The sequence below is a fragment of the Argopecten irradians genome, chromosome 9, assembly GCF_041381155.1.
Source record: "Argopecten irradians isolate NY chromosome 9, Ai_NY, whole genome shotgun sequence".
Classification (NCBI taxonomy): Eukaryota; Metazoa; Mollusca; class Bivalvia; order Pectinida; family Pectinidae; genus Argopecten; species Argopecten irradians.
Genome location: NC_091142.1, coordinates 27568882 through 27588232, shown reverse-complemented (window position 1 = coordinate 27588232; position 19351 = coordinate 27568882). Strand labels below are relative to the sequence as shown.

The 19351-nt window shown below is 36.6% G+C and overlaps 1 protein-coding gene across 2 annotated transcripts in view; it reads left to right on the top strand.

The window, feature by feature from the left end:
• LOC138331936 (potassium channel subfamily K member 18-like) overlaps window positions 1–11392 on the top strand; it is a 61374-nt gene extending 49982 nt beyond the window's left edge. For both annotated transcript variants that reach the window (XM_069279804.1, XM_069279805.1), the window contains exon 3: window positions 10103–11392. In XM_069279804.1, coding sequence (XP_069135905.1) covers window positions 10103–10767 — 665 coding nt within the window. In that variant the 3' untranslated portion in view covers window positions 10768–11392. The remainder of the gene's footprint in view (window positions 1–10102) is intronic.
• The last annotated feature ends 7959 nt before the right edge of the window (window positions 11393–19351 follow it).

The following is a 19351-nucleotide window of genomic DNA, read 5'->3' as shown; positions in this document are numbered from 1 at the left end:
TATCTCCGTTATACCGTCATCACAACGATAGGTAAGTGTTCATTATCTCCGTTATACCGTCATCACAACGATAGGTAAGTGTTCATTATCTCCGTTATATCGTCATCACAACGATAGGTAAGTGTTCATTATCTCCGTTATATCGTCATCACAACGATAGGTGAGTGTCATTATCTCCGATATACCGTCATCACAACGATAGATAAATGTTCATTATCTCCGTTATACCGTCATCACAACGATAGATAAATGTTCATTATCTCCGTTATACCGTCATCACAACGATAGGTAAGTGTTCATTATCTCCGTTATACCGTCATCACAACGATAGGTAAGTGTTCATTATCTCCGTTATATCGTCATCACAACGATAGGTGAGTGTTCATTATCTCCGTTATATCGTCATCACAACGATAGGTAAGTGTTCATTATCTCCGTTATATCGTCATCACAACGATAGGTAAGTGTTCATTATCTCCGTTATATCGTCATCACAACGATAGGTAAGTGTTCATTATCTCCGTTATATCGTCATCACAACGATAGGTAAGTGTTCATTATCTCCGTTATACCGTCATAACAACGATAGGTAAGTGTTCATTATCTCCGTTATACCGTCATCACAACGATAGGTGAGTGTTCATTATCTCCGTTATACCGTCATCACAACGATAGGTAAGTGTTCATTATCTCCGTTATACAGTCATCACAACGATAGGTGAGTGTTCATTATCTCCGTTATACCGTCATCACAACGATAGGTAAGTGTTCATTATCTCCGTTATACCGTCATCACAACGATAGGTGAGTGTTCATTATCTCCGTTATACCGTCATCACAACGATAGGTAAGTGTTCATTATCTCCGTTATACCGTCATCACAACGATAGGTGAGTGTTCATTATCTCCGTTATATCGTCATCACAACGATAGGTGAGTGTCATTATCTCCGATATACCGTCATCACAACGATAGGTAAGTGTTCATTGTCTCCGTTATATCGTCATCACAACGATAGGTAAGTGTTCATTATCTCCGATTTATCGTCATCACAACGATAGGTGAGTGTTCATTATCTCCGTTATACCGTCATCACAACGATAGGTGAGTGTTCATTATCTCCGTTATACCGTCATCAAAACGATAGGTGAGTGTTCAATATCTCAACGAGAATATAATTTTCTTTTAAGTGAAAATTCGACTTCTAAAATTTCCCCTCGTATGTGATTTTACGTATGTCTTCATCGTAGAACATTTATAAGGACAATGTGTACATCAATATTACGGAAATAATCTCAAGCTGTTTTATTATACAATACATATCGGGAAATTTACGTCTCGCGAAGTAAGCACGTTTACAGTAACTAGGTTGGAGAAATGTTATGTTGTTATAAGAAAGGAGTGCTGTCGTTATTTACGGAAACTCTTGAAGATTTTCACCTGGTGTCTGTTTCAAGAATAATCGTGATGATAGGTGTTAGTAAACACACTTCGTAACTTCAGATAAGATCATTCAGCACGGGTCGCTATCGCGTGCTTCTGATGAAAAGTTTTTCTAACAAAATAAAATTGGGTGGGGGAGCTTAAATCTGGCTGTTTGAGAAATATGGTCACCACATGTTGAACTCCTAATTAAAAATAGTTATAACCAGTCTGATAATAACATGTCCATTAATACCACAGTCTCCCAAAACACGTACGCAGCACACCGAGTTCAAGGGAGACCGACCTTATATGATCCTTCAACTTAACGTTACAATCAACAACACAGTAATTGAACGATGAAAAAAAATAATGAAAATTCGCCTACGACGGATAGAAGTCTACCGATAATATGTTGCTGGTTTGCTTTAAATACATTTTAGTAATGAACAAACACAGTTGTTAGTTAAAAGTGAAGACGTAGACATAACGAATCATGACAATACTTCGTACTCGTGCATGTTGATTTTGAAGTGATACAATAACGCAAAATTATATCATTATATGCCGGAAATAATTACGTTTGATGGTTATATAGGTAAAGTAATTAATCTTATATTTAATGCTTTGTGTTTGATTAACGAAATAAAGTTTGTTTAGTAGATTGGAATAATTACCGCAAAGAAAATTTATGACAACCGATAAACATGTGCACTTCAAGTTTATAAAACAAATCAAATTTATTCACTATTTTTTTAATCCTACTATTAAAAATAAGAAAAATTTCGATCAGACGTAGTAAAGATGCCTTTTCATTATATGTTTCGCTAGAGATATTTATACTAATCAAAATAACAAATAATTATCCCGAAAACTGGCATTTGTAAAATAACCATTTGTCATACTAGCGTAATTTGTAACGGGTTATCGCAAAATTCAATTACATTTATATGGAAATGGCCTACCAGTCTATGACCGTACTATAAACATACAAATTACTGAAATATCGAATTATACGGCAATTTGATTTCTAGTTAGCGCTTTTTGTTATCATAAATTCGAAACGTCGCCGGAACATTTTAGTGTAAGTGTAGTGTGTTGAAATTGATCACGATAGACAATTACTTTATATAATGATAATAAATCGGGAAATACCAACATTAATTATGTAGTGTTTTGTGAGTATTTTATAGTGGGTAAACAATTGTAAATGATTAATTAGACAAACATGCTGATTACACAATAAATGATAGATGGGTATTTCCGTGACTGGCTGACATTACATATGTTTGTATTCAGCTCTCGTGTGACTTGACTAAGCCTCCACCTACGAGTTGTTCAATGTATCATACATATCTGTCGTAATATGCTTGTATTACAAATTGGAGCTGTTGGTGGTATACGTAAGGTATAATCGAACCAACACGGCGTAGAGCTGAACGAGGGGAGAATCGTTTATCATAAAGATATAAAAATGACACGAAGGAAATATACATTTAGCTACAGCCAGGGTGATTTGGTCATACTTCACAAGAACCTCTATATTAGGTCCCGTTACGTGTATATATGGTAAATAAAACACGGCTATCGAGTTATAAATCAGACCAATATATCACTGGAATAAATAATGCAGTGTGCTTGCGCCCTATTTGGGCTACAATGTCGAGACCCTGTCGAGGCAACCATGCCTTGAATTAAATAACAATTCTTTCATCTAAAAAAAATCGTTTATTTTTCATATTTCATACATTTGTGTTCTAAATGTGTTTTTGATTCGTTATAATATGTATTCCAAATCAATACGTCTGGTCAGCCCGCCGGTTCCAATAGGAATTGTTTGGCTAATGCTATCTTCCAGGCGCCGCTCTGGTAACTCGCCCTGTAATATGTCTGCAGTCATCTTCATCCATATAGCTATTAATAGTATCAAAAACCGAAATCGGATATTGTAAAGCTAATCTTCGTGTATCAAAAAACGAAATCACATATTGCATAGCTAATCTTCATGTATCAGAAACCGAAATCGGCTAATGCAAAACTTATCATCGTATATCAGAAATCAGCACTTGCTAGTTATCTTGTATCGGAGATTAAAGCTAGCCATCGAGTACCGGAGGCCAAAAGAAGTTATTTTGTACTGGACACCAAAAGTGGCTCTCGTATACGAAAGAATAAAATAGGTGTCTTTACCGGAGGCTAAAAGAAGCTATATTGTACCGGAGGCCAAAAATAGCTATCTTGTACTGGAGGCCAAAATAGTTAATTTGTACCGGAAGCCAAAAGTAGCTATCTTGTACTGGAGGCCTCAAAATAGCTATCTTGTACCGGAGGCAAAATTGCTATCTTGTACTGGAGGCCTACAAATAGCTATCTTGTACCGGAGGCAAAATTGCTATCTTGTACCGGAGGCAAAATTGCTATCTTGTACCGGAGGCAAAAAATAGCTATCTTGTAACGGAGGCTAAAAGTAGCTACCTTGTACCGGAGACCAAAAATATCTATCTTTTCCTGGCGGCCAAAAAAGCTATCTTTTATTGGAGGTCAAAAAAGCGCTACCAGAGGCCAAAAGTAGCTATCTTATACCGGAGGGTGAAAATAGCTATCTTGCACCGGAGGCCAAGAGTAGCTTTCTTGTACCGGAGACTGAAAGTAGCTATCTTGTACCGGAGACCGAAAAATAGATATATTGTACCGGAGACAAAAAAACCCAGGTTATTTGGACCGGAGACCAAAAGTATCTTGTACCGGAGACAAAAAAATAGATATCCTGTACCTAAGACTTAAAATAGCTATCTTGTACCAGAAACCAAAAATAGCTATCTCGTACATAGGACAAAAGTAGCTTTCTTATACTGGAGGCCAAAAGTAGCTATCTTGTAGCGGAGACCAAAAGTAGCTTTCTTTTACCGGAGGCTAAATGTAGCTATCTTGTACCGGAGACTAAAAATAGCTATCTTGTACATAGGACAAAAGTAGCTATCTTGTACCAGAGGCTAAAAATAGCTATCTTGTACATAGGACAAAAGTATAGCTATCGTGTACTGGAGGCCAACAGTAGCTATTTTGTACATAAGGCTAAGGATAGCTATCTTATACCGGAAGCTAAAAGCAGCTATCTGTAATTCTTAGCAGCAATCCTGTACCGGAGGCTAAAAGCAGCTATCTTTACAAATTGCGACCGTGCCATTGTAGGTATTTGAACATTTTACTTTCGAGAACACTATTCGTGATAGTATGAGAGAGATCAAATCGAGTCCTTGCACATTTGACATTCAGTATAATACATGTATTATCTTTACCAAGGATTTATAAGTGAGAAGGATTCGTGACTGTCTCTTTACACTACTAAACACCACACGAGACGCCTATGAACCGGGAATAAAAACCGTTTTTCTCAACAAATACTTGTCTTATCAAGTCAAACGAAACACCAATGTAAAGTTTATTAAATTTTACAACGTTTATTACTTGCTTTAAGGACGGAAAATTTAGAAAATATGTCTTAAATTTTCGTTAAAAAGTACGACAGCTCATGAAATGACGGCCCCGCTTCAGAAAGTAAGACGGTAACCCTCGCACCCGCAAGCTACATCAAAGGCTGCGCCGGCAGATATCAAAGGAAAACGGTCGTCGCCCAACGTCACGGTCAGTGCACAAACACAAAAGCTCCTACGTTGTACTCCCCCAAAACCCATTTGACATTCAGTATAATTTGACATTCATATAATATTATCTTTACTTAGCAACCTACATATGAACATGCGCTTTTGAAGTTTGTGGTTGACTTTCCTTATTCGGTCTCATTCGGTACTTTTGGGTTAAATTCACTGTGGACTATTAAAGTCCAATTAGTCTCCCTGATGTCCGTAAGATAAAACACACGGCCATACAGCCCAACACTTGTAAGTATCTTATTCCATAGATACCCACCAGTAACATCAATGACACGATGATGGTATTTGTTTATACGCCGTGGGGGATTACGTCCGCATGACCACGTTTGAACTCAGACTGTTGTCGGCAGTACGGACAGTCCTAGTGAATACGAATCGTTTTCATCCCATGGAAACATATAGGATGTAGTCGATCTATGTAACAAGCATCAAGGACCCGCATCAGTAAGCTCGTATAAGTCGCAATGTTTACTTTTCCATTAAACAATTATTCCGCGTTTCGAAACAAATCCAGAATCCATTAAGATGTATACGCTATTCTGTACTTGCAATAAAATAGGAATCAGAGAATTTAGTTACAGTTGATATTTATTTGAACTTATCCGTGTGTCCACAGAACTGACGGACTAAAACAAAGGGAAGTAACTCAATGCCATAAACCATTATTGGCGTTTTAGCATTTGCACGCAACCGTTTCTAAGAGTCGTTAGAAATATTATATTTCGTCGATAAAGCTAGATTTGGTTTATTTTTCGTCACGGTGAACTTTCCTCCCTTCTGTTAGTATCCATCATATGTAGAGTACGATATTCACCAGTTTTTTTTTATCTAGACACCTTAAACGACTGAAATTGTCTTTCATGTATATGAGTAGATATTTATCAATAAAATATGTTTTATTTATTCCAGATATGTATGATCTTTGGGTACTCTAGTATGTCCAAATATAAATTAATTGATATTTATCAATAATATATGTTTCATTTATTCATTCCAAATATATCCTGTAACTAATTGCCATATGCATGTGGAAAATACAGTTAGGTTCTAGTGTTTGTTAACGAATTTCATTGTAAAACCAATATCTCTTAAAATTATGAAAATATCTATTTGAACTTTACGTCAAAGTCAATCGATCCGTATCGATGTCTGGAGAAGTCATGTGTTACTTAAGCCTGACCCGGGAGGCTGGGACGCCTCATCCGCCGTGTTATAGAATCATCCACACAAATACTTCTAACAGGATCAGTGACAATAGCTTGTTTGGACGTCATATATCCATCACTAGATTGATTCAGTGGGATACGCCTGAGGTTAGCCAAATGTCCATTACTACTTACTCGGTACATTGACCCGGTTAAAGCGCCACATTGCCGTCGCATTTCACATTTTTGTCAATTTCCCAAAGGTGCCTTTTGTCTTCATTAGCGAAGTATATATTATACGCTGAAATGTTACATTTCAACATTGCGTCCCAATTTATTTTATAGTTCGGATCCTTGAAGACGATGATGTTCGCACAAAGGGGTTCAATAGTTTTAGAACACAAATTTAAAGTTCATATAGGATTATCTACCAAATACATCTCGTATCTTTGACTGTATTTGTCCCAGCCGTCCGAGCGGCAATGTACCTCCGTGGAATAGATGACAAACAGCGAGTGACAGCGAACTCAGACGATCTCGCTCGTCATCCTAGACTTGGGAATCGTGAATGATTGAATCAAATCTAGATTTATCCGGATTTGTTTACGTAGGATGGAGCAAAGATTAAATTATAGACAAGTTCAGGACCTGTGATGTCAGAGTGCGACACTAAGTCTGACACTTATAGATTGATAAATACACCATGATAACAGTAATTCAGCCATTGACAGATGTACCTAACCGATTTCTGCGGAAAACACCGGAAGTTGCGACGGAGTACAATTTTGATCAAGATGAACTGCATGAATCGCAATAGGGCGTGCGTATTATCTTTTCTCTCATACTTACACGTGTAATACTGGCTGGTCCAGGGCAATACACTCATGTCGGCTGAGACTGTATTGCATGGCTACCCATGCAATAAAGCCTCGTGACGTAACAGCGTCAACAAAATTACTAATTTCTCGGTACAATTTTAACCTTTTAACCTTTAAAAGATACAAACAATAGAATCTGCGTTGAAAATATCAAATAATTGATATTTGAATTCACTGATTTTTTTTTCATTTCAAAATGGCGGAAAGTCGTAGTAGTAAAGTTGCAATTAAACGTTGATGTATGAGAGAAAAATACGGTTTTATAAGTGGATATGAAGGATAAGAATAATTTACCCTCGGGATCACAAAATGTTGTAAAACCCTCGGCAAGTCTCGGGTTTTGCAACATTTTGTGACCCTCGGGTAGAATATCCCTATCCTTCATATCAACATATGTAAGATTCTTGTAGTCTCACGACGTAACTGACGCAACAAACAAAAGTTTTTTGCCATTATTTGCAGTATTATTTATGACAGACGGTCGTTATCAGATGTTTATATGTTCACTAATATAGCCAATTCATATACTTGGTTCATCAAGAATCCTTACGAATTGTCAAATATCATACGATTTCAAGGTGTAAAATTTCAGCTTAAAATTTAAAAGAAATCAGTTTGATGTGCTAGAAAAATAACACATGCACATAATTGTAAAATGTGAATTTGGAATGATATTGCAGGTGTAGGAATCACAATACACACTGTATAGGCACGCGCGCTTTCATGAGAAAACAATTGTTCTCCTGTGGATACTTTAGTAATGAGATACGATTGGTATCAAACGTATGTATACATTGTAGATCAACATTGTCAGCATCATTCTAGCGTTGTAATGGCATTTCCATAACTCGCATTACTCAAGACTCGTGGTGAAGCTGATCGTCTTACAAATTTGCATAACAGTCATCGTTATTTGTTACAATATCGCTGGCTCCCTGCCATACAAACATTTTGTTGATGTCATCAAATTCTGACGACCTTTCCCTACAAGCGACCCCTGGTGACAATGATAAATGTTTTGGTGGGGACATTAGTGTAAAAGGTTTATATACGCCCAACTGGGATCGCCTTCACGACATAATGTCGCTAGAATTGACATACGGCAATTATTTGTTCAATATTCAAATAAATATGCTCAGAAAAACAATATACAAATTATGCGATAACAGCATATGAAAATTATCTGTAGTTGAACTCTTTGCTAGTGTGATAATAGTATGATGCCAGAGTAACTGCGTATACTAAGACTATTTTTATGGTATAGAAGATTTTTTCTTGTGAAGTCTAGTTAAAGATGCTCCACCGCCGACAGAGCATAAATGATATTCATCACTTGAACAATAATTGGTGTTTAATCGTGTATAAAACGATTTTTAATTTTAACTTGAAGTAAAATAATAAGCTCAAACTTCCCAATGGTGGTAATGGTGTAAAGTAAGTAACTTTTGTAACTGAAGAAAAATACTAAATCGTCTGCTCCTGTTTTTGATAGTGAAAAAATTTAAATGATGTTTGTAAATACTCTGCTTCTTAAACTTAAAGATGGCATGAGATTGCGCATGCACCAAATGCAAAATAAATTATTTTATATAATTTTTTGTGTTAATTATATATACACGATTAAACACCAATTATTGTTCAAATGATAAATATCATTTATGCTCTGTCGGCGGTGGAGAATCTTTAAAGACCCTAATATGGTGGCCGATATCGGCTATGTCGCATGCACTGTCGCATTGGCGACCATGCCACGCGACAGTGCGACACAGCGCCATGCGAAGAGCGACAATGGTCCAAGTGAAAGGACGGTGCGCCAAGTGAACGAGCGACGATGCACCATGCGATGAGCGACATGCACTGTCGACATTGCCGAAACCAACCATCATACTCCAAGGTTGCAAGAGATATTTAAAATCCGTATTCCTCAGACACAGTATACCTCTAATTCCTTTGATGAATTTACATGTAATGCAAGATATTACTTGTCACTGCATTGCATCATATAAAAAATTAAAGGAGAATTGATCAGTTCGAACAGCGAACTGGATGAACTTTTTATGTTTCTAGGCTTAGCGAAAGTGCATGCAATTCAGATTGAACATGAATGATAAAACAAAACCCCATGTCAATTTCATGCCATTGATGTTGAATCTTTCGGTCACTAGGGACGCCGTGACGACGGAAGTGCAAAATCTCGTAAACTTATGAACACGCGAGATTTACGCATAGTTAGCGACACTCCAACAGCTAATGCTACATAATCGGATATTTCAACGTAATACTTCACTTGTCATTGACTTCATAAAATAAACACTTTTAATTTGTGTATTTAAATATTTCCGACATCAGCGTCCGAGGATTAATCAAATAAGCATCGAAATTTGCATTTAGAATCAATATAAACATGCACGTATTGGTTTTTTGGTATTTACAGAAGCTCGTTATTTATGTGAGAACGGTTATGTAAATGGAAGGTTGGTGTCAGGCCTTTATAATCTTGGGATGAGGTAAATCGAGATGCATCTAATTGATTATAGATAGGAACCGGTAGGCGGAAAGATGGATCCGGATATTGAATTATGACACGGGAGAATTGACATGCATCGCAGGCACTTTAAGTGTCACCTGTATCATGTTGCCTAGTAAATGGAGGAATTCGATTCAATAACATACAAAGATAAATTCAGTATTTGTCGGTTCGTCAGGTTAATGGTAACTTTTATTACCCCAATATGTTCCCGGGCAATAATGACGTAAAATATTATTAATTGGTAATTGGAGGTATGTTCATTGCTTGTGATATTCGTTCTATTTGTAGTCATGTCTATTTTGGCCATGTCAGGTTAAGAGGATAGAAGTATGCGGAGTGCCTGGAGAAAAACAAAACCCAACAATGATTGGTCGATAAATCTTGGCCATTAATAATACACGTATGATATAAGTATAAACAATTGATGAAACCAAATTATTTTTTTTGTTACAGGTTACGGACATATAGCACCAAAAACAGCCAACGGACGAATGGTCACCGTTGTTTACGCTCTCTTCGGAATTCCTTTGACTTTATTATGTCTGGCCAATATGGGGTCGTTTCTCGCCAACTGCTTCCGGTTCCTGTACAAACATGTGTGTCTCGCTGTGATATGGTTGTGCTGTCCGTCTCAAGCAAAATGGCACAAACAATCAGACGGACGCATCAAGTCGCCAACGAAAGAGGAAGCGGACGTCATCCGGTCGTCAAAGAAAGGAGAGTTACACGATGACGTCACAATTGTCATAGGAGACAAAAACTCCAAGACAAATCCTAAGAACGAAAAAGTGCGCGTTCCGATTTTAGTAAGTCTAATGTTAATAGCCGCGTATATATTCGGTGGTGCGACGCTGTTCGCCATGTGGGAAGGATGGGACTATCTCGTGGGGTCCTACTTTTGTTTTATCACCCTCAGCACGGTGGGGTTCGGGGATTTTGTCCCGGGGGCAGGGTTATATTCATTCTCAAATCAACAAAAACTCATTATATGTGCTTTCTATCTTATATTTGGTCTGTCGTTGATAGCCATGTGCTTCGAGCTGATGCAGGAAGAAGTGAGAGCCAAGTTTAGGTGGCTTGGTACTAAATGTGGGATTATCGATGACGAACGGAAATGACCAAGGGACGCAACTCTATGTATAGAGTTTTAAGTTTGTCATTTCATAAGGACTCATTCAACATGTCATTAATCTCTTTTCGTATTTTTCATTCAATAAAAGAAATATGTGTCTAGCGTCTATGATTCTGTAGATTTTGATACCTATACGTCACCACAGGGTATACGTACCTGATGAAGTAGTGATAGGACTGGTTTTATACAGGATAAAAAAAAACCCTGTCACAGTCATATAGAAAAGTGTATACTACGTTTACACAAATATAAAATTGATAAATATGTAAATGCTGCAAAAACTCCTTAGATAAATACAATGTACACGTTCTGTATGCATGTATAACATACAAATTCAGAGTGTATATATTTGGATTATCCATTTATGTTTTACACTTTTCATTCAAAACTTCGCTCAGGTGATAATTTATCGCGTAACAGTCAAAACATTCTTTTGTCCATTTTCTGTATATCGCCCATATTTCAACACTATTCTCAAAAATTGATATTGTGAAAACAAATTAGATGTTTATATTAGTAAGAATTGTTGTTTAGGTGTAAACGTATACAATTTGATTTTTTTAATCCACTTTGTGATTTTCTGGTTAGTCGCCTGCCACCTATATTCGGTGTACGGTGCCACCAGTAACTAACTAATTACCACGTATATCTCATGGGTAGAAATCAGGTTTTCTAAAATGTTTTCAATGAGGAATTACATCATGTTGATGTTTTAATCACACAAAAAAAAAAATAAAAAAAAAAAAATAAAAAAAATTGTAATTTAATTTTAATGGCAAATTTGAGATATCTTTTAAAAATCTCTTGGTTCATAGATTTGGTCTTAATTTTCAGGATATACGTAATTGTTTTGATTTGACACGAACTTTTTAAAGTTCAATTCATGAAAAAAATATGTATATTACGAAATTATTATTGCATTTGCAAATCAAGATTTCTGGGATTTTGACCTTCACACGAATATTGAAAACTCAATTGAGTCATTAATATCAAGGATTTATAAGTGAGAAGGATTCGTGACTGTCTTTGCGAGACGCCTATGAACCGGGGATAAAAACCGTTTTTCTCAACAAATACTTGTTTTATCGAGTAAAACGAAACGCCAAGGTAAAGTTTATTAAATTTCACAACTTTACTTACTTGCTTTAAGAACGGAATATTAAGAGGATATGTCTTAAATTTGCGTTTAAAAGATACGAAAGCTCATGAAATGACGGCCCGCTTCAGAAAGTAAGACGGTGACCTGCGAACCCGCAAGCTACATCAAAGGCTGCGCCGGCGGATATCAAAGGAAAATCAGTCGTTGCCCAACGTCACACAGGGACCTGGCACGACTTTTTTTAAACTAACAGTATACATATATATATATTATAGTATCAAGGGTATGAACTCGGCGGTCGAGAAAAACGGACCTATTTTTTTAAAACCGTGATTATTTTAATAAATGGGTTCTACACAACATCGACGGATATCTTACCTTAGAGAGAAATAATTTATCTTTCCATTGAGTGCTTGATGAACAAAATTGGCCAAGTATTGATGAAGGTATGGCTTGATGAATCGGGAAATTTACGAAAAATATGCTAGGTAGACATTTCCCTGTCCAGTCGAAATGTCGTCTCGGCTCTAATGAGCACCTCAAAAACCAAGCCAAAATCACAAAATCTAGGCTTGTGGTGGTAAACAGTACCCATAACTGTGTTCATCCACAAATTCCTTTGGAGGTGTCATGACCCGTACTTTGTAGAAACTCCATTTAAACATCGTGTAGCTCACTTACTTTAACCGTGACCGCCATGTTCATTTGTTCTTCGGAACGCTTCTCGAGTTTACACATAAGCACAACATAACATAATTTGCATAATGTAGTCACGATATGTAAAGTCGAGAAGCGTTCCGAGAGAAAAATGAACATGGCGGTGACGGTTAAAGTAAGTGAGCTACACGATGTTTAAATGGAGTTTCTACAAAGTACGGGTCATGACACCTCCAAAGGAGATTGTGGATGAACACAGTTATGGGTACTGTTTACCACCACAAGCGTAGATTTTGTGATTTTGTTTTGGTTTTTGAGGTACCCATTAGAGCCGAGACGACATTTCGACCGGACAGGGAAATGTCTACCTAGCATATTTTTCGTAAATTTCCCGATTCATCAAGCCATAACTTTGTCAATACTTGGCCAATTTTGTTCATCAAGCACTCAATGGAAAGATAAATTATTTCTCTTTAAGGTAAGATATCCGTCAATGTCGTATAGAACCCATTTATTAAAATAATCACGGTTTTAAAAAAAATAGGTCCGTTTTTCTCGACCGCCGAGTTCATACCCTTGATACTATAATATATATATATGTATACTATTGGTTAAAATTTTCGTGCCAGGTCCCTGTGTTTTAAGATAGACATTTTTGCTATCTGTAGCGTCTATTAGATTTATAGATTTTGTAACCTAGAGAGTGACAGTCACAATAATGTGTTTAGAGTGACATATTTGTTATTCTGTGTAGAGAATCAGAATATCTTACGAAAGTTCTTTCATGGAGTGCAATAGTGGAACAGTAGAAACAGTATGTGTGATCATGTGAGTTTCGTAGTCCGCTAAACCTGCCTATATTATTAATATTATTAGGCTTTTTTTTTTTTTTTTTTTTTTTTTGCCTAATATGAAAAAAAGTAAATAATAATATAGGCAGGTTTAGCGGACTAGTGAGGTTCGATGAATGATATTAGTGATTTTGATACATTATTAGAAAGTACAAATCTCATTCAGGTCTATCAGAGTTACTTCCCTTCGTTTCACTCAACTAGACTGGATTGCCTGCCGTAGTTTTTCTACTCTCCGCTAGGCTTCGCTCCGAAAATACAGTATTTATGAGCGTAGCCTAGCGGAGAGAATTGGTACTAAGGCAGGTAATCCAGTCTAGGTCAGCACTAATGGGCAACCGGAACATTTCGCTCACTTCCGCAAACGTAATTGTGAAAAAGAAGAGGAGGTACAATTGTACTAAATGAAACGAAGCGAAGTCAAATAAAGGGAAGTAACTCTATTACAGATGGGATGAAACGAAGGGAAGTAACTCTGATAGATCTCAGAATGTTTTAAACTTGTGTCATTCGTTATTACATGTGGAGATATCCGATCACTGTAACTAGATATTTTAGTATCACCTGAGAAAATCTGTCTATTTAATATCTTTAAACTGATGTTTTATTACATTAACCACACTACGTAGGTATGTACTACACAGGTAAACTTGTACACTCCTGGTATATAATTATAGTGCATCCAAACGGACTTGGATTACCTCTTTTAAGAATAAAATAAATTGATAAGAAAACTACAGTCTTATCTTATCTGTCTTTAAATGGCATGTACAGTGTTCCTAACGCGAGCACAGGGATCTCAAAGTTAGTTTCATTTTATAAGGGGCCGCGGTGGCCGAGCGATTAAGATGTACCGACATGTTACCACAAGCACTCCACCTCTGGGTCGCGAGTTCGAATCCCATGTGGGGCAGTTGCCAGGTACTGACCGCTGGTCGGTTGTTTTTCTCCGGGTACTCCGGTTTTCCTCCACCAACAAACTTGGCACGTCCTTAAATGACCCTGGCTGTTAATAGGACGTTAAACTAATCAAACCAAAATTCAGTTTATATATTTGAGTGTCCGTAGACCATTTTAAACGGTTCAGGTCTAGATAAAAATTTTCGAATGTTATAGCAATACGATTATGCAGGTACACTATGTACGCTGTACCAGTTTAACAAATGCATTACATCACCACCAAAGAGTTGATGAAGTTGTTTTTTTACAGAAGCGTGCACCTAATAAGGTAAACACACTACTGTACAAACAATTTCAGTAGTACTAGACAAAAGTTGCTATACTCCACTGCCAAGGGCTAAGGTTTGCAATACAAGACGTCTGACCACAATGTGTAATTTCACACACATTTCACCACAAAGGGCTCTATTTTTAGCATATCGCAGTAAAACCAACTAATCTGACATCCATAATATACTCCTAGACTGAATTGTCCCTTTAAATATTGATATTATATTAAATGATTCAATTACACATGTCGTCTCGGGGAGCAGCTTTCCATCACAATTATACCGACATATTTTCACTTAATGTGTAACTACCGTATTGGACCCTATAAGTGCCCCCATCCCTATATGGCCTTCTATTTCAGGCTTTAATATTAATTTTGGCTTTCTTTGTGCAGCAATTATTTCATCCAGGCTTGTCAAAACTTGGTTTTATTAAGATATCCCTTGCTTATTTCATTTTTAAGCGCTCTGTGCGCTTATTGGGTCGAATACGGTAATTATACCCCAATGTTTAGGATCTGAGGAAAACATTCAATACTTGTTCAGCATGGAACCTCACTCAGCATTAACTTTCTCTTATTACTATATGGAGAAATAATACGATAGCCAATTCTATAAGAGCCATTCCTTTCTCTCACAGATTTACACGTAATATCCGAGAGTCGACTATACAGACATCAATATCGGAATACTTAAGGATTATTTTAGATGCCAAATTAATGAAACTATTTAGAATCACCATCATCAATACAACTCAGACGTAACGAGAAAATCGTCCCGATTTGACACCACATGACGCCATTGTCGGTAATCGTACATTAATGCCTCGGCTGATGGCCACCCCGACCTAACCTGCCAAATAAAAATACATAATAAAAAGGCCGCTCTCACAAAATAACTATCGCTTAATCTATATAAATATTCATCGCAAGTCCAAGATCAGTTTGATTTCCTGTGGGTTTCATTGATGCCGATTTCCGCTTTGGGTTACAGTGACATTTCCCAGATTCTGATCTGACCTTCCAAGTGACCTCTAACCCGAAACATGACCTCCGATTACTGTCACACGGGAGCATTGATAAAATCGCCTCCAAATACACGTCATTTCACGTTACACTTAGCAATGACATAACTTTTTCTATTTTCTCTCATGTGAAACAATGAATTCATTCAATAGGAACAAGGCAATTAAACTTTATTTTATCGCCGTAAATTCGTCATATAAAGTTCTCGCTGATAATTGCGCGGCCGCTCACACATTTTATATTTTCAACCAATCATAATATAGCACTTCGCGTTTATTGATTTAAAAATAAATAGTTATGCTATTGTTTACAAAAATTTTTTGTGAACTTTCTGTTTCACCAAAATCATGCGTATTGGTCCAGAAAAATAAGTACGTTAGATTCTCACTCAGTACTTAAAGATGCTGCACCGCTGACAAATGGTACCTTTTCACTATCAAAAACAGAAGCAGACGATTTAGTATTTTTCTTCAGTTACAAAACTTACTTACTTTACACCATTACCACCATTGAAAAGTTTAAGTTTCTAACTTTACTTCAAGTTAAAAACATGAAAATAATTAATTGCATCCCGAAAATAATCCGTGGCACTATATCCTATATATAATGAAGTGATGATTGCGCATGAGCCAAAGGCGAAATAAATTATTTTATGCTATTTTTTGTGCCAATTAGGCATATATATACACGATTAAACACCAATTATTGTTCAAATGATGAATATCATTTATGCTCTGTCGGCGGTGGAGCATCTTTAAGGCCACAAATATTTAATTCCGCTCAGGGCAATGAAAGAGGTGTGTAACAGAATAACTAATGTTTCCTACAATTTCCATTGATATAAAATCTATAAAAAGAAAACTATTTTCTAATTTTGATCAGTTAAAAGGAAATAACTTATTTTTGTAGAAAAATGTACAAAATCAGTATCAATTTGAACCTCCAAAAAATTTACTTTCTAGTAATTCCTTAGCAAAACATTGTGTTTATTTTTTTGTGTTTTTTCGCCTTGTTGGCTGGTAGGTTTAAGAAAATCGAAAGGACGCAAAACAGAAAAAAAAACCACAACTATGGCCTAATGGTGGAAACATCAGTGGTTGTCATCGCAACGAAAGAGGAGTGTCTTTCTTAGTCGCTCCATACAAGGTCACACCTTTGTTCCACATTCATATAACGATTGTCAGTCCCAACGACTGAAATAAATTGAGCAGCTATTTCATTTAAACAATTCATAAAGCATATATGATTCTCAGAAAAAAACCCGGAACGAAAATCCTTTTTGAGAAAGTGGCTATAGGCTTGCAATCGGATCCCCTCGGAGAAATTTCCGATAATCTTCGCCGAAGATTCACGGAAATTACTCCGAGATGTCGCGATTGATAGGCTTGTTGTAATTGTACTAACGCATATTAAAAACCTGAAACCTAGTGGAACGTTTTACATGTGATTCGATATTTTTGAAGCTTATCCATGTACAAATTGAACAACCTGAAGTTCATTTTATGGAATAGTTCATATAATGGATCTCAACCATAACGACAATTTTCCGGCAATCTTCGGAAATTTTCGAGGTGTGTAAAAAATACACTCGCATTCGCTCTTATCATGTAGCTGTTTAAAAAATCTTTTATATTTCTCCATCTCTTCATCTTGACTATTTTTCGTATCGATGTTTTCTTTTTGGAATGAAAAGAAAAAAATCCATATGAAAAAAAGGATTTCTATGACATTTACAATTCAAACAACCCTTGCATGAATTTGTTTTATATAGATCAAACAAAATCGTGTAGCTAATTCATGTTATTGGTTTTAAAGAAAGCTTTGACAGTACATGGAATACATTAAATTCGGTCAGTGAACTTCGCGTGTTCACATATCGTAACAAAAAAGGTTCTGGCTTTTCTAACATTGGCTAATTAAAATCAGGCAAAAAGTTTGCCTATCCACCGTAATAGAGCACACACAGACTTAAAACAGAGGTGGTGAATTATTTCAAATTAAAAATTTAACTTGTTTGTGACCTGTGTAGTGTATCTTTACACTGAGCTAGTCATACAGCGGGCGCCATTCTCCTGTTACTTAGGCAGCTGTGTGCATGGATACCATTTTATATGAAGTCGGCACGCACGATTCAAAAGCAAGTGCAGTCGATTAAGTAAATATATCTGCAAAGCATTGATACATATTAGTTTTCAAACTTTGGGAAATCAGTCATTCACTCGAATAAATCATGCTATTAGAAGACTTCAAATGGAAGATATCACTTCAAAACAAATTTGTACAATCTAAAAGTCAAACATGAAAATAAAACGCAATTTAAATCGTCATTTCGGAAAGTGTAAACCGTAGCTTGTAAAGTATTTATGAATTAATATTATAACTGTGTTTTTCCTCCTAAAGATGCACGAGAAACCTGTCAATATTATCTTCTATGCAAATCCAACAAACATCAAACCCCAAATCCGGACGACGCAAAACCCATTCTTATCTATCAGAGTTACTATAACCTTCTATTTAACACATTAAAAACCAGGTCAATGTCCAACGTCTATGATAGCTCTTCTTCTAATAGCGATACCTTTATCCTAGATGCGATGGCGTATAAAAGCAGATATTTAGATAGTGTTATTAATCAACTATCTACGTGTAAATCTTTGATAAAAGTAACTCTAGACAATAACTCTTTCTGATATAATGCAGATGGTCATCGCCAGAAACGGAGTGAGGACAGGGTATGATGATTCGTTTTATAGGTCTATACGCACCTTGGCGAAAACTTCCTGCACGCTCAATGCACAGGGATCTGAGAATTAGTTACAGATTATAAAATCATGGACCCACCAGAGTGCCCTAAGACCATTTTTAGACGTTTAAGAGGTCTAGACCTCTTAATCCGTAACTAATTCTCAGATCCTTGTGACTCAATGCCGTATGCATAAGGTACATTCACTATATATATATGTCCAACATACACAGATCCACCCATGCATGATACGCACGTTTAGAAAATAAACTAAATAGCAAATGAAATGGACCTTCATTGTCTCCAATGGAGGATAGAAAGTTCAAACGCATCTGGTGTCATCGTAATATGTAACGCATTTGTTTGAAAAAAAAAGTTACATGGCATTTGCAAGAAATGACATAAATAAACGAAGCAACATGCTCATATATTTGCTCTCATCTACTTTCGGGAAAATCCGTATCGGCTGTTCGTTCGATTGCAGTACTCCAACACCAAATAGTTTAATTAGAATTTTAATTAGGCTATTTCATAATGGATCCATTAGTCTGAATTTGTTGTTGCAATTGAAAAAGACAGTTTATAAAAGGACATATCCCGGGAGTTGATTGCTCGCACACCAGCCGTTACAATATTGTATAGAAAAACCAAGGCCCAGCGGTGGATTTCAGACTTTGGGGAGGTATTTTACAGATTCCAAATCGTTTCAACAATTGATAAGCACAATGTCTGCACTTTATGTACCCATTGATACTCAATACGAAAGCCGAATCCCGTAAGACGACAGTGTTAGATGTGTTCATTCTATTCTCCCTAAGGATGCGATTTCTACTTAGCTCAATCAAAGTCCGCGTTCGTTTCCAGCGGATTTCAATCCTGGAACAAAGCAGTAAAATGCAAACACGGATTTACCATTCCGCATTGGGCGCGTTCGATATGTCTGTTGCAGCTGCAGGATTAGAAGTA